This window comes from Rhododendron vialii, chromosome 1a (genome assembly GCF_030253575.1).
Source record: "Rhododendron vialii isolate Sample 1 chromosome 1a, ASM3025357v1".
Lineage (NCBI taxonomy): Eukaryota > Viridiplantae > Streptophyta > Magnoliopsida > Ericales > Ericaceae > Rhododendron > Rhododendron vialii.
The window spans coordinates 7,158,063-7,184,232 of NC_080557.1; the positions used below are offsets into that span (position 1 = coordinate 7,158,063).

Sequence of the window (26,170 nt, forward strand, 5' to 3'; positions counted from 1 at the left end):
AGAGTTCTGCTGTTTTTCAGCAGATTCTAATTCCCGCATTTTGGCTTCCATACAATATTGAAAGATTGACAATTCCCAGCAGTTGTCTAAGGGGTACAACAGTTCTGTCCATATGTTTTGTCGAGTATTCAAGGGTGTTACATGAAAAATCGTAAGTTTTCCAAAGTTTTCACTCCTTGAGCATGTCGGGGTCCGTATTTAGGGCGTTTGGTCGAATCAAGCGACGCGCTCGAGCCGTGACGGGTCTCGATGACTGTTTGACGCGCCCCAAAGGCGTGTCAGCACCCTTAGTTCAAGCTTTCATCATTCGGTCTTACCAAAATCATCATTTTAAATGCGAGCGTCGAATGTCAAAAACACTTTGGGTGATTCTCCCAGTCCCCTCAAGTCACAACACTCATTGTCAACCGCGCAGCACACTCGGTTACGATCAAAAATCCTTAAGTCCAAATTTCATGATCGATCGCTCGAAAGTTTGTCATTTGGTGTCGATGTCAAGTTTTATCCCTCACATTGAGAATATCGGTCGAAATTCGTGTACTCTTTACGTTCTTTCAAAGCTAGACGAACATATTTCATAAAATACAATTCTGTGACAGCAGTGTGAACGAATGAAAGAACAAAGTGTGAATTCTCATAAATGAACATGATGTTTACAATGAGCGAAGAAGGAGGTACAAAAACTGGGGCAAACACACGCCCAAATCCTGACTACCGGGGCACGCAGGCCCGAACAAAACTGAGGCACGCAGGCCTGAAATCAACTACTACGATGGCACGCAGGCCTATGTGCAAGGTAAAACTAGCAAAGCAAAACCCGAGGCTCAGACCCGTCGAATTCTCTTCTGTTGTGGTCCCGCGGACTCGGAACTTTCGGGCTCGTCGTCACCGTCGTCATCGGAAGGGCCAGAAGCAGTACTCGAGTCCGACGTCCCTAAGACACGTGACTCAGAGGACTCCCCCGTCCCCTCCTTTGTCTCCTCCTCCGACTCCTCCGGCTCCACGCGAGCTGGTCTCCGCTGAGACGCCTCCCGAGGCAAAACCTCGAACCGTCCCGCACCTGCAGCAGCCCGTGGCACACGTCTTGCACCCCGACCTCGCGTGCCGACAGGAACGGGAGGGCTCGTGGTACCTCGCGGACGCGTCCTAGCTGAACGTCGTGGCTGCACCTGCATATCACAAACATTTTCTCATTTTGTGCATATTCGAAAGTAACTTTGCTCAAATCGAAAGGTGGGATATGTGTGCATGTCATACCTGGGCGGCAGCAGGAGAAGCAGTCACAGGGGCACGTCTCGTCTGAAGGACCCTCCCCTTAGCGCAATCCTTCAGCAGGTGGCGCATCCCCACCATCAGCATCACGGCCTGCTCAGCCCACTCTCGCGGCACCTACAGAATAATCCAAGATTCAGAATATACAAGCAGGGGGTGATCAATATACAAAGCAAACGAAAATATCGTTTATACCTGAGCAGGAAACCGCATCGGCGGCTGTGGGAGACGTGGCACGTCGATCACCTCCCGTGCGCCCGACGAACTCGTCACGCCTATAGTCCACTTCAGCGTCGGCAACTCCGGTGATGCTGAAGTCTCACCGGTCTTTGGGACCCTCGTACTCCCCTCTCCCCTACCTCCAACGCCTGCACCTCGCCCACCAGCGGAGGCTCTAGCACCTCGTCCTCGACCCCGTGTAGAGCGACCACCACGGCTTGGCGCTCCGCCCTCGTCCCTCCAAGCCCCCACTCCAGCTACCCGTCTCTCGAACTCCCCATCCACCCCGAGGCTCCTCGCCAAGTACCGATCCGCATAAGCAGCATAGTCCAAGAAGCGTCGCAGGTGCCTTTCCAGATCCGTGTCCGGCACGGTGAACAGCTCGAGCTCGGCGCGAGTATAAGACTCAGTCCTCTGCACACGTGGATGAAGCAGCCCGGGAACCACGAACGCGGGAAGACCGAGTGACTGTCGAGTCACTCGATCCCCCAGGTACCACTGCCAGCCCAGAGGGCACTCCAGTAGGACCCTGCTCCGTGTCACCTCCCGGCTCCTCGGGAGGAAGTCAGCCCCCATCCCCGCCCACCGGTCCCAGTGAACCTGCAATTCAAATTTTGGGATCCATTCATAAGTCTACTCTATGAAAAGTTTGATGGAAGAAAAGCAAGAGATGTCGATCGTACCATAACCCCTGTCAGGTTATCCAGCCAGCGCCGGAAAGTCATCACCTCTCCTCGTCGCTCCTTTGCCCTCCGTTACGCCTTACCCCAGGCTAAGCCGCGTGGAAGGAGGTTCGGGTCCGTACAAGTATTCTCGGGCGGGAACATCCCAAGAACCTCGTAAGCCCAAAGCTGCAAATTTCATAATTCAGGTCGAATCAATCTCAAGTGCATAATTCAAGTCAAAAAGCAGTCGAAAGCAATTCAAAAGCAACAATTCAAAATCATACCTCGAACACTCGCCAATACCCTCCAACTGTGGCGTGGCACTCGCCCAAGGAACCACCTCTGAGCCGCGTCGTCCAGCACCAGGCTCGAGTCGTAGGGGATCGGGGCTCCGTCAACCCTGAGCCCTGTGATCGCCGCAAAGTCGAGGGGCGTCACCGTCATCTCCCCGAACTGGAAGTGGAAGGTGTTGGTGGTGTCCCACCACCTCTCCGCCAGCGCTGTAAGCACAGCCCGGTCCACCCTCACCACCGTCAGCAGCTGTACGAAGGGTCAAAACCCTGCTGCCTCCACCAGTGCTCGCACCCTCTCAGGCAAGGCCCTGAAGTGCGCCAGTGAGCTGGCTGAGCCCCCGTGGCCGTACACGTCCGTCGTGCGCTATTTCAACAAAGCAAGAAATAGCATTAGATCTCAAAGCAGGAAATAAAATTCGAAGTAAATTGCGAAATTCGAGAAAAGATAGTGATCAGAAGCTCACCGAAGTCCACCTAGAGGAGATGTGTGAAGCTCGATCCCGGAGGAGCATCTCCTCAGGATAGTCGGCGCGGCCGGGGACGTAAGCCGTCTTCCCCACAGGCTCAAAGAAGTGCAGTCGAGGAGCATAAGTAGCCAGAGTGAACTCGGGCTGCTCCCTCGCCAGGTAGGCTCGCCGCTCCTCTAGGTAGGCTTTCGCCTAGTCTACCGCGGTAACCAGCACCTCAGCAGCCGCTTCGGCATCCACCCTATCCCCTCCCAACTCCTCCGCCTCCGGTACAACCGCCTCCTGGGAATCCGAGCCCGCTCCACTCAGCAGAGCCCCCAAAAGCGACGCCGAAGCCCGGTCCTCAGGCGTGCTAGCGTCCTTCAGTACCGTGGCGACCACGAAGTCGAGACCGAGCGCGTCCAAGACACCCCGAGGCTCCACGCTCTCTAAGAAGTCCCTGTCCATGAAAGGAACAAGGCGTGAGGACCCAATCCCGCTATCCCCACTCCTCGGCTCCAACACCGTCGCCGTCCTCAGTATCGGCGTCTCGCTGAACTGCCCAACGATAACCTCCTCGCCCCCAAGGTCAGCTGGTCCCCCGTCACTCGCCCGCTCGGCAGCCACAAGCAACTCCTCCACGGTAAGGGTGAGAGGCCTACCCGAACCCCCGTCCCCGCTACCGGAGCCCCTTGCTGCTGCCACTCCTTGGTCACCAGCGATCGCCACCACCGGGGCACCAACTGTGGCATCCCCGCCGCTGGGCTCCGCCCCTGTACCGCCACCTTCCCCCTCGGCTGCCACCACTGTGGCACCAACCTCGATTTTCTGACCGACAGGCTCCGCCCCTTCGCCGCCGCCGACCACCATGTCTTCATTCCCCCTCACCATTGCAGGATCGAGAGAGAGAGAGAGGGTCGTGAGTGAGAGCTGTGAGGGAAAGGATCGAGAGTGAGAGAGCTGAGAGAGTCGAGAGGATTGAGAGAGGATCGAGAGTGAGAGAGTGAGAGCAGTCGAGAAGGTAAGAGCGGCCGTCAGTCTGGTTCTCGAGCGCTCGAGAACCAGAGTTTTAACCCCCAAATCAAAGAAGAAGATGAAGGATCGATGGTCCCCAACGACGGTCCCGAGCGCTCGAGACCATTCCCAAGCGCTCGGGAGTGAGTCACCAGTGCTTGACTCCTTTCGGTGCTTGTCGTAAGCTCATGCATAGCACCTTGATTAATGATCATTGTCCTTAAAGAATTTTTACAAAATCAATCTCAGTCCTGTTTAAATCCGAGTCGAGATAGAGCAATCGATGGCGGATTTTGTTTCGTGATCTATTTTGAATCATCCTATTTTACCCAAAAGGTTCTGCTTAGTGGTCGATAAAAATTTTTAAATTCTGCAATTGTCGATGTACTCGCAAGAAGTTTTACCCAGCGCGTGATACTTCTTTCATCATTTTGTCCACCGAACAGAGTAACGGATGGGCCCCGGTTCTTGTCTCTATCATTGTCGAGGCATTCGTCGATCTCTTTCCAAATGCATGCATCACACGTGTTTGCATTTGCCCCAAAGAACTACGCTGGTCTGATCCCTACAAACGGGGTACGTAGGCAGTCTGAGGAGACACGACCTCATGCATTGAGTGCTTATATGCTTTTTATCTGCATTTGATTCGTAAATTGAGGATTTGATTTGGCTCGAATTGGGTTGTCTCGATCTTTGGGCGACACTCGCATCCAAATAAGATGTCGAGCGCCGTCCAAAGAGGGGCAACTGTAGACACTTCAATTTGGACTTGTCAAATATCCTTAATTTGTGGCCCTAAGGCTCCCCGATGATGAATACGGGTCAGAACAAGCCTTGTACCAATTGAGACGTTGCTCCTTGAAAGAAATGGCCAAAATCAATCCCAAGCGCTCAGAAGCAGTCCCAAGCGCTAAAAACTGTTTTCCAAAAAAACTGGGATGGCTCACTCCCAAGCGCTCGAGAATGAAGTCCCCAGCGCTAGAGACTACTCCCAAGCGCTCAAGACCTCTCCCAGTGCCCAATGGGTGTAGAAGATTCCCACTATCCATGCAAGCCATCATTGCTCCGACTGAGGTGAGTCAACATTCAACCTCAGTCAGAGAAGAGATCAGCTGAAGATTTTATTCAAAAATCACTTGATTTTTCAAGACCATGGGTTATATCCCCTATATATATACCATGTCTTGCAGCTAAAAGGAGGGGCTCTCTCTCTCTCTCTAAAAAGAAAAACTCCCTCTCTCATCTCTTTCCTGTCCAAAAGGAAAACATTTTCAAAAAAACAAAAACTTCCTTCCCAATCTCAAGGGTGTTCTTCAAAATCATCAAAGAAAAAGGCAAAAGACTCAGAGTACTTTTGGTTTCTGATCTCCACATTCACCTTTCACAACCATCCAAGGAGCAAAGTGTCAAGCAAAGGTAGAAACATTTCTATCTTTGGTTCAAATCAAGAGGCTGTTTTTCTCTCTGAGGAGGAGGGTCTCTCAGCCGGTCCCAGTCTTTAATACTGGTGTATGGTTGGGAGACCTTAGTGAAAAAGCAAGAACAAAGAGTCCACAGACAATGTTTTCCCAAAACCCCCTACTGGAAATACTCCAGAGCGCTCCAGAGTACTTCAGAGCGCTCGGGACTGTTTCCAGAATTATGCATGGCATTCTGTTAAACAGCAGGCTGGGAGGCGATGCACTCTTAAACAAAATGGTTTTATTTTGGCATGCAGACACAGAAGATCATTCTTCCTAAAACACAAATATTCCTTACAAATTTCAAGTAAGAATAAAGTTTTCCTAAGTTAAAAATAAGATCTTCCCTTGTTAAAAACTCATATAAGGGTGTTTGCATGGTGAAGTAGTGCCATTTTCTATCTGAGAGTAGGCTGGTACGCGGCTTACTCCTAAGCGCTTGAATCCATTCCCAAGCGCTCAGGAGTACATGCATGCCATTGCATTTCACTTTCCCTGTCTTCTGTGTTTTCCGAGCTTCAGCATGCATGGATGTGTACATTTCCTCCTTTAAAATTGTAGACCCGTTCGTGTAATGGCAAGGATACATGACTTGAAAACTTGGGGTCCCATCTCTGTTTTTCAAGTCCTCTGCTGAGCCAGTGGTCTGTGTAATGGTATTCCATTTTGTAGTCTTTATATTGTGTTGTGTCAGTGCTAACAAAAAGTGAAGGTGGGGATTCAGACACTCCAAAGCGCTCAAGAATTCTCTTGAGCGCTAGAGAGTGAAGCCAGTGAGGAGTGTTTCTTTCCCTGTTGTTTTGCTGTCTTTCATCGCACCATTACTCTCCCATGCACATACACCAGTGTACACCATTATTTGGCATCCTGTTTGTGACTAACTAACTCTGCAGGATTTGGTCAGCAATACTCCCAAGCAATTGAGTGTACTCTCAAGCGCTCGAGAGTTGATCCAGTGGCAGTTTATACTACTTTGCCATCATGCATGTATCCATCATCATTCCATCATTCCTTGTACACAAGCACCTGCATACACCATCTATTTGCCATACTTGCGGATGCCTGCTACGTGTTTAATGAAACAAAATCCATTTGAAAAATCCCACAAACGTTTAGTAGAGACCGACATCGCGTCGGGCGAGGGGGGTGCCGTAAAACCCTTCCCCCCTTGTAACACGGCTTTCGAACTCTCGAATGATCTCTAGTTTTCAATTCAAATGAATCATTTTTTTTTCAAATAAAAAAAAAATGGTTTCTCGGGTGGCGAACCACAAATCCGGGTGGCGACTCTTCAAAATTTTTCAAATCGATTAGCCGGAGCAGTATGTGTTTTTCGGGCCGCCCCGATCCCCCCCGGGGCTGTGGTAGCCCACACAAGGGAAAGAGCAAGCTGTGTATTATTTAAGTAGGCTGCTAACTCCTTGTGAAAGGAGGTATACTCCTATTGAAAAGTTGTGTCTGGCTTTGTACTTTGCAACAATAAAATTGCGGCACTACATGCTTCCCATTGTGGTGTACATTATGAGTCAAACAGACCTTATTAAGTACCTGCTTTCTCGGCCAATCATGCGAGGCCGAATAGGCAAATGGTTTCTAGCTTTAATGGAGTTCAGTTTTCAATATGTCCCTCAAAAGGCCGTAAAGGGCCAGGCCTTAGCAGATTTTCTTGCTGATCATCCTTGCGTGGATATCGGCGAAGAATCTGATACAGGACTGAGTGCATTTGAAATCTCACTTACTCCTTGGACTCTTCTCTTTGATGGATCAAAAACTCAAATGGTCTCAGGCTGTGGAATTATCATTATATCTCCCCAAGGCCCGAGAACCGAGTTATCTTTTCAATTTGATTTTCCATGTACAAATAATCAAGCTGAATATGAAGCAGTGGTAATGGGCCTTGAGATCTTAAGAGATCTTGAGGCCAGAGAAGTAAGGGTTATAGGGGATTCAAACCTTGTAATCAACCATCTGGCAGGGACGTTTAAATGCTATAGTGAGGAGTTAGCTCCTTATTACATGGCAGCAGTGCAGTTAATTCAAGACTTTGATAACGTAATTGTCAAACATGTCTTAAGGAGTATGAATACGGAAGCGAACAGTTTGGCTTAGGCCTCAACAGGCCTAAAGCTGTCACCAGATACTCTTTATAAGATTATTACGGTCCAGAAAAGGCTACTCCCTTCTGTAAGGAGAAGAGGTTTAGGCCTAGAGGTATTTGTCTCAAACCTTCCAGTTGAAGAAGAAGAGGAGGGTAAGGAGGATTGGCGGGATCCCATTATTGCTTACCTAAAACGGCCTCATATGGGAGCTAGTAGGGAGGTTAAGAGAAAAGCATTGAGTTATGTTCTTCTTGGGGATGAGTTATACAAGAAAGGCCTCGAGGATGATTTGTTATTGAGGTGCTTATGCCATACCGAGGCCATGAAGGTAATGGCAGAAGTCCACGAAGGGATTTGTGGAGCACATCAGTCCGGTATAAAGATGAGATGGCTGATTAGAAGGTATGGTTACTATTGGCCCACTATCTTAGAGGATTGTACGTTTTTCTAAGGGCTGCCAGCTTTGTCAAACTCATGGCCCAGTACATCATACGCCTGCAACTGATTACCAAGCTGTGGTGAAGCCTTGGCCTTTTAGAGGCTGGGCTTTGGATATAATTGTGATGATCCATCCTCCTTCATCGAAGCAACACAAGTTCATTCTGGTAGCTATGGATTATTTTACAAAGTGGGCAGAGGCCTTTCCATTAAGATCTGTAGATCAACAGGATGTGATCAAAGTTATGAAGGAAAAGATTATCCATAGGTTCGGTATACCGGAGCATTTTGTGGCGGATAGAGGCTCAGTGTTCTTTGGGGCACAAGTTCGGGCCTTTGCAAGCCAATTCAATATTCAGCTCTCTCATTCAACACCTTATTATGCACAAGGGAATGGTCAAGCTAAATCAACCAATAAGACCTTGATTGGGATTATTGAGAAGATGATAGAAGAAAATCCAAGGGTTTGGCATGAACTCCTCTCTGATGCATTATGGGCTTACAGAACTTCAAAGAAAGAGGCTATAAATGTTACTCCGTACATGCTGGTATATGGCCATGACCCCGTACTTCCCATGGAGGTGACGGTTAGATCGACCAGAGTTGCTTACCAGAATGGTTTAAGTCTTGCTGATTATAGCCAGGCTATGTTAATGGAGATGGAAGACCTTGATGAGGTAAGGTTAGCCGCTCTAGATCATATGCTGGTTCAAAAGCGTCACGTGGCTAAGGCTTATAATAGAAGAGTAAGAAGGAAGAGTTTCACCGAGGGAGATTTGGTGTGGCAGGTAGTTCTTCACTTGGGCGCACAAACCCCAAGGTATGGAAAGTGGTCTCCAACGTGGGAAGGGCCTTATCAAATTTGCAAGGTGTTCGAAGGTAATGTTTATCTTTTAATGGGTTTAGATGGTGGAATGCATAAACATACTATCAATGGAAAATTTTTAAAACATCATTATCCTACGATGTGGGAAATGAGAGATTTCAATGAAAAGCTGCCATCAAAACCATAGTAGATAAGAAAAGGCCTGAATCTGTTTAGGCCACCATAAAGGCCTGAATCTGTTTAGGCCACCAGAAACATTAACAGTCAAAAAGGCCTAAAAGTCAGGCCATGCAAACACCAACAGCCCTAGGGATTAGAGTTCAGGGCTACATAAAAAGTTTTACTTTATTACAAGGCCAGGATGGCCTACAGTTCATTAAAGAGGCTTGATCAAAGATTGTCCCATGAGGCAGCAAGATTGTTGAGTTGGGCCTCTAACCTTTCTTTTGAGGTTTGGAGGTCTGATTGATTAGGAACCAGAGGTAGGAGCTTGATCTTGACAGCCTTGGACGTGGCAAACAGTTCTTTCTGCTGAGCCTCCAAACTCAACTGTTGGGTCACCAGGGCTACCATACTTTTCTCTGCATCTTCTTGTTTCTGCTTCAGCAATTGGATCTGATTTTCCTAGGCCTGGATGTCTTTGGTAAGGTTGGCTTTTTGCACCTCAAGGGCCTCAATTTGGGTCTTGAAAACTTCATATCCACCTACACATTTGCCCAAGTCTTGGCGAAGTTCCTCAATTTCTGTAAGGCTCATGTCAACCTTGGAGAGTTCTAAAGACGCATGGTCATATGACTTTTGCATATCTGGGAAGTCTCTGTGGAAGTATTGCAGGGTTGTCTCGGCAGCTTCGCTGAAGGCTTGCGCCCGGGCCAAAATGCCGAGAGCCTTCTTGAATGAGGAAACCCTTCCTGGATGTAGAGCTGTCTTGATGTCCATCTTGATCAAGGCCTTAAATGTCTCCTTGGCTTCGGCAATATCTCCAGCTGTTGGGGGCACTTGGGTAGAACTGGACCCGTCTCCAGAAACGCCTGAAAAGGATACCTGAACGCGGCTAGCAGCAATTTTGAAGAAGTCTTCCATGTCTTTATCAACTGCTTCATCAACAATTTCTTCCTTTTGGATGGGTGTTGGGTTAGGATTGATTGGAGAGGCCTTAGTTTTCTCAGGAGTTCGGGATGATGCTTCATGCTCAGGGTTGGTTGGAGGGCCTTCCGAGGTAGCCTGGGGTCATCAGAGGATAGGAAACAAGTTTGTCAAGAAAAGGCCAGGAAAGAATCAGAAGAATCAAAGTCAAGATATGACGTTTACCTCTAAGGAAGCAGTGGAAGTATCACTGGAGGCAGTGGGAGGACTTTTCTTCATTTCTACTTCTTGTGTTTCCTCCCCTTGTGATTTTTTGGGACGAATCGTCTCGGCTTTTATCTTTTTGGTTTCCTTTTTTAAGATTGATTCAGCATGGTGGGTGGTTTCCTTCGATTCGGCCTGAATGAAAATACAAGGTTTAACAAAGATATGAATTCGAGTATTCAGGCCTCAGTGAAAGTGAGATTTAGGCCTTAATATAGAGATAGATTAACCTGTTCAGGGGAGCTAGTCTTGGTGCTGCTTCGGATTCTACCAGCAATGGCAGCAGTCTTCTCCTGCAAGTTTAGGCATTAGGTCTGAATCACAATGTTGAATAAGAGAGGAAAGAGTTGAGCAGATCGTACAGTTGCGGGTCTCTTATCAGATAGCTTCTTGAGCTTTTTCTTCTGCGGGGTGCCCGTTGGTTCAGGTTTGATGATTTCTTGTGTACCTGAAATAGAAATTACATGAATGAGTATAGTAAAGACCTGAATTGAGATGACAAACGAGGCAAGGAGGCTAGTTCTTTATGCATACCTTTCCTTTTCAAGCTTGCGGATGGGGAGGAACCTTCAGAACGAGAGGTTTTCTTCTTGACAAGATCAGCATCTTTCACAATTATGGCAATAGGAGTAATTTTTGCCAAAACCTTATCCAGGTCTTCGGCAAAGTATTTGTCTACATGTGCTACCCACCACTTTCCGAATCTTAAAGACTTTTCTGGACGTTCAGGGTAAGGCCTTAACTGAAAAATGGCCTCGGCCTTGGCAAATTGGTTCCGGATGGTCTCTAGGGTCTTTTTTGGTACGATGACTCTATCAATGAAATCCTTATTGCAGGACAGATATGGGGGGATTGGAATGAGCTGCATAAGCCCAAATTGGCGAGCGAATTGGGCAGCATTGTAGTATTCGGTCCCACATCTATTGTTGGCCGAGGACATTCACATGCCATATAACAGGTCTCTCGAGATAAGGAAGCTAGCCCAGACCTCTTTATGCTCATCAAAGTTCTCTCCAGGCTCACCAGCAGGGCTTTTCAGCCATAGAGGTACAGTTTCCCGTTTGAATGGCATGTAGCCCTTGCCCAAAGTGGTTAGTTCTTGATAAAAGTAGGTGAAGCAGGAGTTGAAGTCATGTGAGTGGAGTTCTTGACCCATGTAGTGACGGCCGTAACATGCATGTGTGGGGTTTTTGTTCATTTTTGGGGCCAGTGTGGGGAAGTATGACCAAAGCCAAAGGGTGACAATCCAAAGAGGGCCGGGGGCAAAAACAAATTTGTTGGTTAACAGTTCCTGCATGCCATGGTATAAATGTGCAAGGACATGTGGGGCTAGGGCTAATTTCTGGCCCGAAGCCAAGGCCTTAGCAATATTAGTAAATTCCTTGGTAATCCTACTCGAAGAAACACAAAAGATGCATTTGTTCAACCAATAGATGAGAAGAGCTACATGCTCTTCCTCGGTGACCTCGTCCCCTTCTTCACCAGCAAAGTATTTCAAGAAGTTGGAATAGGCCAGTTGGGCCGATTCAGGGTATGTGAAAGATGGGGTTTTCTGTGAAACAAAACAATCGGCCCTAATCCCATGGGGGCGAAGGCCAGTGAGAAAAGAGACATCTTGCATCGTGATACCCATCATACCAACACAAAAGTGAAAAGCGTTAGAGGAAACGCATTAGAACTGGGCCGCAGCCATGAACATGGCCTTATCCATATCGATGAGATGGAGGCTGAGCATGATGGCTTCATAGACCCCTACCTCCTTCCACAGTCCCTCCTTCACGGCTGCTACACGATTGACCCATTGGACGTACTGCTTGTCTGTCCTGTGCCAGAGCCGATTTGGGATATCCCTAGGATATGCGGTCCAATCGGTGGTGATGAAATCGAATGGCATGGCTTCCTCTGCAAGGGGATAGAACGGGTAGAGCGACTCCGGGAAATCACCATTGAAGGCTGGCCTAAGTCCCATTTTAACAGTGGATGAGTGGGGTGGGGTACGATCGATTAGGGTTTCGGAGTTAATGGAAAGACTTTCGGATTTGATGATCTTGATTTCGTCGGTGTAAGAGGTTTGGCTCTTGGCTGGTTGTTTAGCTCTAAAAGACGACATTGTGCGGGGCTTTTGGGTTCAGCAATGGTGGGCTAGGGTTTTTTCCAGCTCTGGACAAGAGAAGGAGATGGGAGGAGGAAAGTGAAGAAGGAGAGAGAAAGAGGTCAGCTTTATTTGGGACGGTGCTGATATCGATTTTTGAGGAACAATTTTGAAAGATTTGGGGATATGTACCGCCTCCTTTCTTCTCTCTACTTTTTGAATTTTTTGTTTCTATCCCAATAAAAGATGCACGTGCATCAAGAAGAGGTTGGATTGGAAAGGGATTTTTTGGAAGCTTGTAGAGTTCCAAGGGAGAAAGGAGACCTTCTTTAAGGATAAAAGCCCCCACATGGAGATCTGATAATGATTGCAGCCGATTCAAAAAGAGAAATATTAGGCCACGTTTGGGCCTGATAAATTATCGTTTACATCAAGATCTGTTTGGATGCCAAAAACTGCTCTTCTCCAAACGCCTTAATCTTAACAGAATCAAGGCGTAGGGGGGGCAATGTTTATACCCGTTTTTGGCGCCACGGATCGGGCTAGCCGTGATTAGTATTTTTGTTAATTCCCTAATTAACTTGGGCCGAAAGCTAAGTAATTGATTGGATAAATTTTGGGCCGTGGGTATTTTCCATTTGGGCCCAAGAAACATGCGGCCCATTTGAGGAATGCAGCCCAAGATCTTTTGGGAAGGTGGCCCATGGTTGGGTCCACGAAGAAAGGAGCAGATCTGGTTGATGAGATGCAGCCCACGGATTTAGGGATTCAGTTGCTATTGCTGGTGATTATTTCCCTCCAAGTTCAAAGGCCAATTGACTTAGTCAATTGGCCATGTGTTGAATGCCTATAAAGAGGGATAGTGGGGAGTTGATTGCCACGTCACCCATGACCTTGGTAACTGCCATTAACCTCTGAAAACTACCCATGATCAAACATGCATGAAAAGTGGAGCAATCATGGGACACATGTCAGCATAGGAAGCAAAGCAGATTTCGGATTCAGGCCTGAATCAGCATTTTGCAGCGCCTTTATATAGTAGAATCGAAGATGAAAAACGGGTCCAACACCAATCAAAGCTCAACGCTTACAACTAAAGCCTTCCTAGCGAAGCATACTTTCCTACTTTCAGCAAAGTAGCCTATCGAGTACCTCGTGCTCAAACCCCATTCAAACTCACTTCATCAAGTAGTTTGGATCTTTTACTTTTCTTGTACAAATTTTATTATTCCAGAGTAATAAAGTTCACGTTTCTACATCCATTTCCTATACGACTAGAAAATTTTAAGTCCACGACCGTGTGGCAAGCTGTCACGCCCTCGATTTTCAACATAAATAATAAACACTTTTAATAAATAAAGTCCTCGCTGTAATACAAATAATACCCCAAAAGATCTTTTTGTTCACTGTTCTCAAATAAAATTCAAATATTACATTCCAACTCGAAGGCCCTAAATCATCATAATACCAATATCCTAGGGAAATATTATTACAATTTACAAATACTATCTTTCCAAAAAAAATGCTCTTTCAGATCTTGTGCTATGAAATCCTTCTTGAATACTTTTTTAAAGGTTTGGTCACAAATGCACAACATGTACTCCATGTCAACTTCCTTGAATCGTACCTGAAAATGATAGGGTGAGCTACACAAGCCCAGTAGGGAAATCTATACGCAAGCTATATGAAAATGTGATGAATCATACACCTAGACTGAGTGATGAGACGAGATACCACAAAGAAACGTGAGTTTTCCACCACAAACGAGCATACTACAACTAGAAGATCATAATTTCATAAAGGTATTCCTAACAGCTCATACGTCAAACTAGAAGCATAAACCAACTCGAATTATCCTAATTAGACCACAACTTATCCTCAACCGTCACTTGTCCATCGCTACGCAATTACTCCATTTTGCCTCGATCCATACGAATATGTGATGATCATGCACCAACAGTGGTAGGTGAGCAACATTTTATATGTACAACGAACCCCAAGACGCTAATAACAATGAATATATCTATCAGCAGAACAACACAAACATATCATTGGATTTCCTTTTTTTTAACATAATTGATTTATCTTTCATTTCTCAAGTATTAGCCACTCCATGCAACAAGAACTAGTTTCCTTGATTTGTACCGAACAAGAGGCTCAGTAAGGAAGAATAGTAATCCAAGATACGGTTCAAAGTCGAACGACAAGCCAAACATTAGATTAACAACTTTATCTCTCTTTTCATTTCTCAAGCAACACAGGTCATAAGTCTAGCTCAACCAATCAACAATGCGTGATATGTGATGCAAAGCAATGCACCGGGCAATGTCGGGTCCCGTAACCCCCGCCAAGGTCCCACCAAGAAGGTGAACCGGGCTCCGTCCATATTGACGTGAATTCCGGGCGGTGTTGGGCCCCGTAACCCTCGCCAAGGTCCCACCAAGAAGGTGAACCAGGCTCCGTCCATATTGACGTGAATTCCGGGCGGTATTGGGCCCCGTAACCCTCGCCAAGGTCCCACCAATGAGGTGAACCGGGCTCCGTCCATATTGACGTGAATTCCGGGCGGTATTGGGCCCCGTAACCCTCGCCAAGGTCCCACCAGTGAGGTGAACCGGGCTCCGTCCATATTGACGTGAATTCCGGGCGGTGTTAGGCCCCGTAACCCTCGCCAAGGTCCCACCAATGAGGTGAACCGGGCTCCGTCCATATTGACGTGAATTCCGGGCGGTATTGGGCCCCCTAACCCTCGCCAAGGTCCCACCAATGAGGTGAACCGGGCTCCGTCCATATTGACGTGAATTCCGGGCGGTGTTAGGCCCCGTAACCTTCGTCGACATTCGAAGTTGGATACGACTCCATCCATTGTCCATACTCTATGACATGCCACACCATGATACATACAAAGTTCGATGTCACACGTAGCCGTAACACTCGAATCATAGGTCCATAAACATCCTTCATTATGCACAATCCATCCATCATCAATCTCACACCCATTATCGAGTTAAAACGATTATACAACATCATTAAAAATTGCATACTCAATATTTTTCAATGATTCCAACGCCAAATTATCACCAACTTACTAATCTTTAAAACCCACAAGGACCCATAACCAATAGCATCATTTAACCATAACAAACAATAAAAAGAAAACGCAGCCTGATACCCTGCCCAGATTTTCAGATTTTCGTTCAATCTTCTAAAAATTACTATAAATCGAGTTCTTAATATTTTTGAGTGATTCCAGTCCCAATAGTTGCGCGATTGAACGAAGCTTAAAAGTCACGAAGGAACCCTTATCAAATCTGCCCTCAAAGGGTGGTTAAACAGGGGTTTTCCCAGGCTACACGAATCTGTCGCGCAGCATGACAGATTGACACACCTCCACTCAAACGAACATAACTTTCTGTGTACTAAGAGTTTTAAGACGATTCTAGTGGAAAATGAAAGCTGACTTCAAGACCTTCGAATCGATATAAAGTTTGCATGAAACGGACATCGGACGAGGAAGTTATGGCCATTCGAAGTGGGCTGACATCCAGAACACGAGACAGATTGCAGACCAGTTTTCTAAAAATCACCATCAATTCAATTCTCAACGGTTTCGTATGATTCCAGCGGCATTAGAACGGGCTCTAAGTCTACTCTATTTCATACGAAGGAACCAAAATTCAATCATGAGTTTAAGAAGGCGTAAAACCCCAAAAACAAAGACCCTGTTTCTGCAGAATTTCGGAAATGGAACAAACAACCTCAAACAACGAAACAAAGCACGATCTAGGTACGTAAACACCGCATAAACGCATAACAAGAGTAAGAGATCCCTACCTCATGGGTTTTGAGCAAAACCCGAACCTTTGACCAAGTCAACCAAGCTCCCACGCGGTCCGATCATGATTTCTCTTGGATATTCGGAAAGCCCATGCGCCGTATAACGACTTTAATTCTTGGGCTTTGTTCGGAATCACGCTCTAAGTAGATGAAATCGAGGAGAGAAGTGGAGGGAGAGTTTCGGAGGGAGAGAGCCGAGAGAAAGAAAAAAAAAAAGGAAAAGGGGAAAAAATGGTTTTTTTCCTGTACGCCCATATACATATACATATATACTTATCACACTTTCACCCCTACACTTGCAATTATGTCACATTGATCCCCTAATCTTATAACCATGCCTTTATTCAAATTTCCACAATTTACGTCATTACTCGATAATTTTAATATTTCTTAAAAAAAATACGGCCCTAAAATACGGGTCTCTACACCCTACCCTCCTTAAAGAAATTTCGTCCTCGAAATTTAAATCAAACCTACGAAAACACATCATCAAAGAAGACTCTAATCCACAAAACCGTGTCCACTCACGATGTTTCGTACCCATCTACTCTCGTGTCCAAGATGCAATGAACTCTACAATGCCACAATCAATTTGTATCACCTCTTACCAAAGCAATCGTAAGATCCTAAGGTTCACACACATCGATGAAGGAGCTGCCGTGTTCGTATGAATCTTACTCGTGTTAGCAATTAGTTTTGGTCTCCCAAACCGTATCCATTCACTCTTTCCGATTAATCAGTTCCGGTTCTAAGGATAGTATCCAAACACAAAGGAGGACTTCACGACATCGTAACTCAACAACTTGCCAAGCCATATACAATTAACAAGTTCAAGATTTTCCATTCTCTCCCTTGAGGTTTATAAGACTCTTCATGTACGCTAGGAAAGTGGTCAACTCCCATACGTTTCTATTTCACTTTCTTTCTTATTATTCAACTTACTCTCGCTCTCAAGACTCACATAAGCAAAGCTCTAATGAGCCTCAACGCTAACTCAAGACACGTTCCCTTTAAAGGCATACGTTAGCTCAAAGTCTACGTGTCCGACACAATGAGATCAGAATTAAACAACAATAATGAGTTTCCCACTCACCATTCTCATAGTAAAAGTGTAATATCACACACCTCCAAGCAATTTTGACGGAAAACTTGATCCATTGAAAATTTTAGTTTCCGTAGTTGAAAAATCATCGAAACACGTCCACCTTGTGGCGAAATTTTATAGAATTTAACAGGAAAAGTTCATTTACAATTTTTTTTTTTTTTTTTTAAAAGATATCATCACCAATCAATCTTATGCACCTCACCTAGTCTTTAAGGGTAACGAAACAATTTAGACAACAATCACAACATAGTAACGAATTTAAGATAAGGTTCACATCAGCATGATATAGTCGACTCCAAACTTGTATCGGTATTATTTTCCAAAATGAACTAAACTAAAAATCAACTTTCATACAACATCACTCTCATTCGAAAAAAAAAAAGAAAAATAAGTTTTGACTTCAACCCGATCTTCAGATGTATCAATAGGACACTTCCATTAACCGAACACCAATAATTTCATACATAGATACTCAATACACATAAATCAAAACCGCTAACCACAATCTCTAACTCACACCTCTTTGTATCCCCATAACTCTTTTTACCAATTCTGGACTACATCTTAAGGGCAAATTTCACACATTCAGATTACACAACAGATCAAGCACTTAAATGAAATACCAACACATTTCATACATGAATATCTCCTGAAAATCAACCGTACAATTTAATGGCTTACACAACACCAACCACATATTCACGCATTAACACTCACTCAATATCCAACGGATTCAAAAGGTATTCAACGAACTCCCCGAGTGTCCAACAGACTCACCAAGTATCCACTACTTTATAATTCATGGCTTCAGGAAGCCCAACAGTCATCTTGTTCCTTTTACTCTCACAAAACCTTATACAGTGTCTATTCACTTTACCAATCTCGAGCTTTCTCATTCATACTGTCAAATCAAATCACGTATTTCTCACATTTACAATCCTAAACATCATATCATAAATGCACGTATCATCAATACAAATCATTCTTCTATTTTAACAATATTGCAACCTATCAACATCTCATCACTTAAGAATCAATCTTATTCTAGCAGTCACGCTCACCACCAATTTCGCACCATTCCCACTAAAGACACCAACTACACTCCACTTCATTATCACCCTTAATAGTTCAACCTCATATCGCCCCTACTTCAAACAATTTCCTTACCTTGCATATATTGACCATTTGACTTAAGTTGCATCACTATCGTTCTCCCTGTGTCATACTTTCCCTCTCTCCGAATAACACAACTAATATTCTCCTATCGATCTCTCATAATATCACCACTACAGCAATCACTACAATGACTACAACAACACCATAGCACATCATTTTCTACAAAATTTCTACATATAGACATCTGTCTCAAACCTAGAGATCTTATCCCTAAGTATAAATCTAGTGTCCAATTGACTTCCCGAGAGTTCCATCTAGAAGGAGCGGTGATAAAGCGCATCTTCCAACTGGATCTATTCGGTAGTCGCCTGGGTGTCCAGGAGACACATACTGTATCTAGACACCCTACCTATAACCCTCATCTTCCTAAGTCAACCTCAAATACATATAATTCCCTAGGCGGGCTCCACTGCCTTACCTATACTCAAAATCACTACTTTAATAACCACCATAACAATAACAAAACACAATCATTATCACAAGAAGACATCATCCCTTCGAACACATTCAAGACACTCACTCGCTCAATCCTCTAGCTATGATACACCTCACTCACTTAAAAAAAAAAATTTATTCAAAGTATTTAAAACCTAATACGTAATCTGCGCAATTCAAATAAAACACTTCAAACACTTAGCTCACAAATCTCACTTACGGTCTAACGCTTCTATTACATACTAAAAGAGATCACCTCTCACATGTCGACATCGCCACTACGCATAAGTACTACAACAATCTCAGCCTTTCAGATTCTTTCCCGTCTAACAACTCATCTAAAAAAAGGCACCTTACTACCAATGGCTCAAGGCCAAAACTACCAATAGTAACGATAACGATAACAACGGTCGCAACCATAACCACTACAAGGAGGTCAAACTTTTCTCTTTCTCAGACACGAGCATTAGCTATTCACAGTTTCATGCAGACTTAAATGCAATGCTAGTTCATTGAACACGCGACAGTCATGCAAGCTCACTCATATTTTTAAAAAAAAGGGCAATGATTTTTAAACCTATGAGACTAAGTCTCCCCACGGTCTCTAGGTATTCAAACCTAATGCTCTGATACCAAGTTGTCACGCCCTCGATTTTCAACATAAATAATAAACACTTTTAATAAATAAAGTCCTCGCTGTAATACAAATAATACCCCAAAAGATCTTTTTGTTCACTGTTCTCAAATAAAATTCAAATATTACATTCCAACTCGAAGGCCCTAAATCATCATAATACCAATATCCTAGGGAAATATTATTACAATTTACAAATACTATCTTTCCAAAAAAAATGCTCTTTCAGATCTTGTGCTATGAAATCCTTCTTGAATACTTTTTTAAAGGTTTGGTCACAAATGCACAACATGTACTCCATGTCAACTTCCTTGAATCGTACCTGAAAATGATAGGGTGAGCTACACAAGCCCAGTAGGGAAATCTATACGCAAGCTATATGAAAATGTGATGAATCATACACCTAGACTGAGTGATGAGACGAGATACCACAAAGAAACGTGAGTTTTCCACCACAAACGAGCATACTACAACTAGAAGATCATAATTTCATAAAGGTATTCCTAACAGCTCATACGTCAAACTAGAAGCATAAACCAACTCGAATTATCCTAATTAGACCACAACTTATCCTCAACCGTCACTTGTCCATCGCTACGCAATTACTCCATTTTGCCTCGATCCATACGAATATGTGATGATCATGCACCAACAGTGGTAGGTGAGCAACATTTTATATGTACAACGAACCCCAAGACGCTAATAACAATGAATATATCTATCAGCAGAACAACACAAACATATCATTGGATTTCCTTTTTTTTAACATAATTGATTTATCTTTCATTTCTCAAGTATTAGCCACTCCATGCAACAAGAACTAGTTTCCTTGATTTGTACCGAACAAGAGGCTCAGTAAGGAAGAATAGTAATCCAAGATACGGTTCAAAGTCGAACGACAAGCCAAACATTAGATTAACAACTTTATCTCTCTTTTCATTTCTCAAGCAACACAGGTCATAAGTCTAGCTCAACCAATCAACAATGCGTGATATGTGATGCAAAGCAATGCACCGGGCAATGTCGGGTCCCGTAACCCCCGCCAAGGTCCCACCAAGAAGGTGAACCGGGCTCCGTCCATATTGACGTGAATTCCGGGCGGTGTTGGGCCCCGTAACCCTCGCCAAGGTCCCACCAAGAAGGTGAACCAGGCTCCGTCCATATTGACGTGAATTCCGGGCGGTATTGGGCCCCGTAACCCTCGCCAAGGTCCCACCAATGAGGTGAACCGGGCTCCGTCCATATTGACGTGAATTCCGGGCGGTATTGGGCCCCGTAACCCTCGCCAAGGTCCCACCAGTGAGGTGAACCGGGCTCCGTCCATATTGACGTGAATTCCGGGCGGTGTTAGGCCCCGTAACCCTCGCCAAGGTCCCACCAATGAGGTGAACCGGGCTCCGTCCATATTGACGTGAATTCCGGGCGGTATTGGGCCCCCTAACCCTCGCCAAGGTCCCACCAATGAGGTGAACCGGGCTCCGTCCATATTGACGTGAATTCCGGGCGGTGTTAGGCCCCGTAACCTTCGTCGACATTCGAAGTTGGATACGACTCCATCCATTGTCCATACTCTATGACATGCCACACCATGATACATACAAAGTTCGATGTCACACGTAGCCGTAACACTCGAATCATAGGTCCATAAACATCCTTCATTATGCACAATCCATCCATCATCAATCTCACACCCATTATCGAGTTAAAACGATTATACAACATCATTAAAAATTGCATACTCAATATTTTTCAATGATTCCAACGCCAAATTATCACCAACTTACTAATCTTTAAAACCCACAAGGACCCATAACCAATAGCATCATTTAACCATAACAAACAATAAAAAGAAAACGCAGCCTGATACCCTGCCCAGATTTTCAGATTTTCGTTCAATCTTCTAAAAATTACTATAAATCGAGTTCTTAATATTTTTGAGTGATTCCAGTCCCAATAGTTGCGCGATTGAACGAAGCTTAAAAGTCACGAAGGAACCCTTATCAAATCTGCCCTCAAAGGGTGGTTAAACAGGGGTTTTCCCAGGCTACACGAATCTGTCGCGCAGCATGACAGATTGACACACCTCCACTCAAACGAACATAACTTTCTGTGTACTAAGAGTTTTAAGACGATTCTAGTGGAAAATGAAAGCTGACTTCAAGACCTTCGAATCGATATAAAGTTTGCATGAAACGGACATCGGACGAGGAAGTTATGGCCATTCGAAGTGGGCTGACATCCAGAACACGAGACAGATTGCAGACCAGTTTTCTAAAAATCACCATCAATTCAATTCTCAACGGTTTCGTATGATTCCAGCGGCATTAGAACGGGCTCTAAGTCTACTCTATTTCATACGAAGGAACCAAAATTCAATCATGAGTTTAAGAAGGCGTAAAACCCCAAAAACAAAGACCCTGTTTCTGCAGAATTTCGGAAATGGAACAAACAACCTCAAACAACGAAACAAAGCACGATCTAGGTACGTAAACACCGCATAAACGCATAACAAGAGTAAGAGATCCCTACCTCATGGGTTTTGAGCAAAACCCGAACCTTTGACCAAGTCAACCAAGCTCCCACGCGGTCCGATCATGATTTCTCTTGGATATTCGGAAAGCCCATGCGCCGTATAACGACTTTAATTCTTGGGCTTTGTTCGGAATCACGCTCTAAGTAGATGAAATCGAGGAGAGAAGTGGAGGGAGAGTTTCGGAGGGAGAGAGCCGAGAGAAAGAAAAAAAAAAAGGAAAAGGGGAAAAAATGGTTTTTTTCCTGTACGCCCATATACATATACATATATACTTATCACACTTTCACCCCTACACTTGCAATTATGTCACATTGATCCCCTAATCTTATAACCATGCCTTTATTCAAATTTCCACAATTTACGTCATTACTCGATAATTTTAATATTTCTTAAAAAAAATACGGCCCTAAAATACGGGTCTCTACACAAGCAACGAACCACATTGTGATCTTTAACCTTTGGGTCACACGCGATCGCTCTTACGATAGAAGTCAGGATTCACGGGAATCTTCATCAAAAGTTAGGCACTACAAGTGTTCGCACGCCCGCGCACCACGCATTCACGCCTTTGCCAAAAACGAGAGTTTTCAGTTACCTCAAAAACACAAAACTTACATGTGGAAAATGTCAAGGAAGCAATATGTGAGTCGCGCAGGCAATTGAACTTCTGGATTGACATTCCAGCTTTTTGCATTATGCTACAAATTTGCTTTTCAACGTATTGTATTTAGAACTAGTGTTTACCCGTGCCTACGGCACTACCCATCCCGATTGGAATTGAAATTACCGTTTGAATCTTGATAGTGGCTCAAAACATTATTTCAATTTTTAGGTAGCTATAAATTTTTTATAAAAGATAAAGGAAAATAGAGAAAATGATAACCAAAACCAAAAAAGTACTACGTATTAGAGAAAGAGCGAAAGAGTATGTTACCGAGGATGATGGATTCCGGGTTCCGAGTGACTCACCGGCAAGGGCGATGACTGTTTGTGGTCGGACAATCAGAGGAGAGGCTTTGATGTGTGTGTGTGTGTGTGTGTGTGTGTGTGTGTGAGAGAGAGAGAGAGAGAGAGAGAGAGAGATGGAGCGGTGACTACTGGGTTTTTTTTTTTTTTTTTATCAACAAAACAGAAGCTAATTGGTAGGAAAAAAACAAATTGATGCCATTTTTGTAATATAATTGTAAGAGTGTGAGTGTTTTCTTAAGAGAATTGAAAAACACACATGAGCCTTTGGATTAAATGAATCCTAGTCATTCCAACAACTTGTCCTCACACTCTTTTGTTTTATAATAGAGATACCACTAGTGTTTGTCCGTGCCTACAGTACTACCCACCCCGGCCCGTACCTGCGGCACTACTCACCTCAATTGGAATTGAAATACCCATTGAATCATGATAGTGGCTCAAAACATTATTTCAATTTTTAGGTAGCTACAAATTGCTGGAAATTAACCTCTCTTTTTTTGAATGGCGAAGATTTTTTTTTATTGATATGAAGTAAGTGAATACGCAAACAGTGTAGTGAAGAAATTAGCAACTCACGAAATTATGCAGAACGCTATTCAAAAAGGAAAAAAAAAACCCCACAAAGTCTCTACAGCTTTACAAAACAGAAAAGAGCATTTAACAAACACATAGTGGGCAACAGAAAATCTCTCCAGATTTTGGAGGAAGTGTATACAAAATAGAAGAGAGCATTTTAACAAACACATGGTGGGCAACAAAAAATATCTCTCCCGATTTGATTTCTCCCGAGTGGTTTGATTGTCGAGGAAGAGTGGACAGTCTCAGTGCTCGGCAGTCCAAGGGGTACGGGGGGAACCCCTTCCTCGAGGACAGTCAACCTGTAACGGAGGAAAGGTCTCGTAGAAAGGAAGCAAGGAGAATTGCTTTCCCCCCTTCTTGGTTTTCACACACACACACACACACACATAGAGAGAGAGAGAGAGAGAGAGAGAGAGAGAGAGCTGTGAAATTTAAATTCCGATTAGAGAGAGAGAGAGAGAGAGAGAGAGAGAGAGAGAGAGAGAGAGAGAGAGAGAGAGTTGTGAAATTTAAATTCCGATTCTTTTTTCTTCTTAGACAACAAATGGCATTTATGTAATATGATGGGCAAATGTGGATACTTTCATAAAATGTGAAAAAATGCATCTCAACTCTTGGATCAAATAAATCTGAGCCGTTACAACAATTTGTCCCCACACCCTTTTGTTTTATAATAGAGATAGAGATTGGTAAGACGCTGTAAAAAATAGCTAAGTCTGTTCTTCCCAATGATGGAGATATGGATGTCTACTAATAAATATGAAATAGCTAGCCAATATTGCATTCATCTTATCTTAGTCTTGCAAGTACTTCTCTTTCTATCATTTATTTTATTTTTTTTTGAGTTGTGCATGTTGAATCCATTTGAGATGATAAAGACGTAAAAGAATAGATATGCAAGTTACTCATTTGATTATAAAAGATCAAATCTCATTTTTGTGTAATCAAGTTTAATGGATCAGTCTGATTTATAGTTAAATATAAATTATATATCCCTACTCGTATTGTGCATGTGTCATGCTCGTGCTTTTTCCATGTCTGTGTTGCATTCCCCAAAACGGCAGCCCAACTAGGCTATTGAAGTTCCCACATCGTACCATGCTAGCCTATACCTTATTGTGCCTACTTCTTAACGTGTCATGCCCGCATTGCGCCCGTTCCAACCTAGCCCAATTTACACTTCTAGGGCTGGAAAAAGAAAGGGGAAACGTATTTCAGGTACCTCATCTCAATTGATCGGGCGAGATACAAGAGTTGATCTGGTTTGGTTGCACATTGATAGCCTTAAAATTTAGCATATGGCATTGGCAGAGTTTCTTCTTCTTTTGCATTTTTTTTATTTGTACTTTTATGGGCTTGGAAGGTTAATAATAAGCTTTGCTAGCTTTAAGCCGACAACCACCGGGGGCAGTTGGTGACCTCCCATTTATGGAAGGTCTTGGATTCGAGTCCCACAGGGGGCAGGCCCTTTGAGGGCCAGGGCTATGGATAGCCACTGGACCCCATGCTAACCCTAACACCCCTCACTAACCCTTGTTGATGTATAACACCTCCCACAAACCCCGTTGAAGTATATTGCCTGACAGAAAAAAAAAGAAAAAGCTTTAAGCCTCTATTCTGAATACGGTGGAAACAACCTTATCAAAACATTTTGAGCACACAATGACCCTGTCATTTCTCACTTGAGAAATACTTATTTCCAAAGCAGCCGGAAACAACTTGTTTGCAGCAGCAATCTATCACGATCGTCCAAAAGTGTTTTGGACGGTCCGGATTTTAATGAAACTATTGAACTCTTCCCCAGAAAAGTTTCATTAACATTCAAATGGTCCAAAAAACTTTTGAACGGTCGCGATTGAGTGCTGTAAACTCTTGTTTAAGGCTGCTCCGAGAATTAGATTTTCTCTTCTCACTTAATGGATCCTCTATACTCTGTCTTTGAAAGTGTTTGCTTTAAGATCGACTAAATTTTTTTATTTTTTTTTGGCAGCCCATCAGCATTTTAAGAGTCAAGACTGTATGAAGAAGTTTGACTTACATAATTAAAAGTTTAAAATATCCTATACTTTGGGCCGAATAAACGGATCGCAGTTCTCATTTAAGTGAAAAAAACGTTTCTCACTACGAACTATTAATTGCCACTAGCCTACTAGGCCCACTACCTATCGGGGTTGTTCACAAGACCGGTCTACAAAATGGGGTTTAATAAGTGTCCACGGTAGGTTGGAATTTTCAATATTTTCCGAGGTGAGAATTGGGTAGAATTCTTTGATGAAATATCGTTGTGTCTCACTAGGTTAGTCACTGACTTTTTTTGCTCGGCTAGGTTAGTCACTGATTAGATTAGATTCATATGTAAGATACTTTTTATTTACGAATCCAAAGAATAACTAAATTAAGAGGTTAATTATAAAGTTGATAGTCTATATAATAAAACAGAGCTGTGTTTGAATCCAAAAGATAACCAACGCTTCAGATTTATCTCTTCCTCCTGCATAAATCTCTACCCTCCATTCTACAAAATGGCATGTTCGTAAATTGATAACTTTTTTTGACCATTTTCTAATCACACATTCCCCTTCTATTTTCTATTTTGGAAGAGAATTGGGAAGTAAACGTAATTGCTTAATTAGTGGCAAAAGCTAATTGGCCAAGACAATTGCTTAATTACAATAGATTTTTGTTAAATCTTTCAACGAATTCTTTTAGTTATTAAATCTTTGATTTG

At 43.8% G+C, this 26,170-nt stretch overlaps 2 protein-coding genes across 2 annotated transcripts; one reads left to right on the forward strand and one right to left on the reverse strand.

Annotated features, from left to right (window-relative positions):
- Nucleotides 1-613: 613 nt before the first annotated feature.
- LOC131327188 (uncharacterized) lies at nt 614-3,786 on the reverse strand. Its single transcript, XM_058360227.1, has 6 exons — nt 3,118-3,786; nt 2,914-3,012; nt 2,742-2,813; nt 1,468-2,091; nt 1,258-1,389; nt 614-1,169 (listed from the first exon to the last, which is right to left on the reverse strand). Exons 1-6 carry the CDS (start codon nt 3,784-3,786, stop codon nt 825-827), a joined length of 1,941 nt encoding a protein of 646 aa, XP_058216210.1. The 3' UTR covers nt 614-824.
- A 3,185-nt stretch (nt 3,787-6,971) lies between these two features.
- On the forward strand, nt 6,972-8,919 carry LOC131327197 (uncharacterized). The gene is made up of 4 exons (XM_058360240.1): nt 6,972-7,158; nt 7,240-7,421; nt 7,536-7,870; nt 8,007-8,919. Exons 1-4 carry the CDS (start codon nt 6,972-6,974, stop codon nt 8,917-8,919), a joined length of 1,617 nt encoding a protein of 538 aa, XP_058216223.1.
- Nucleotides 8,920-26,170: the final 17,251 nt, after the last annotated feature.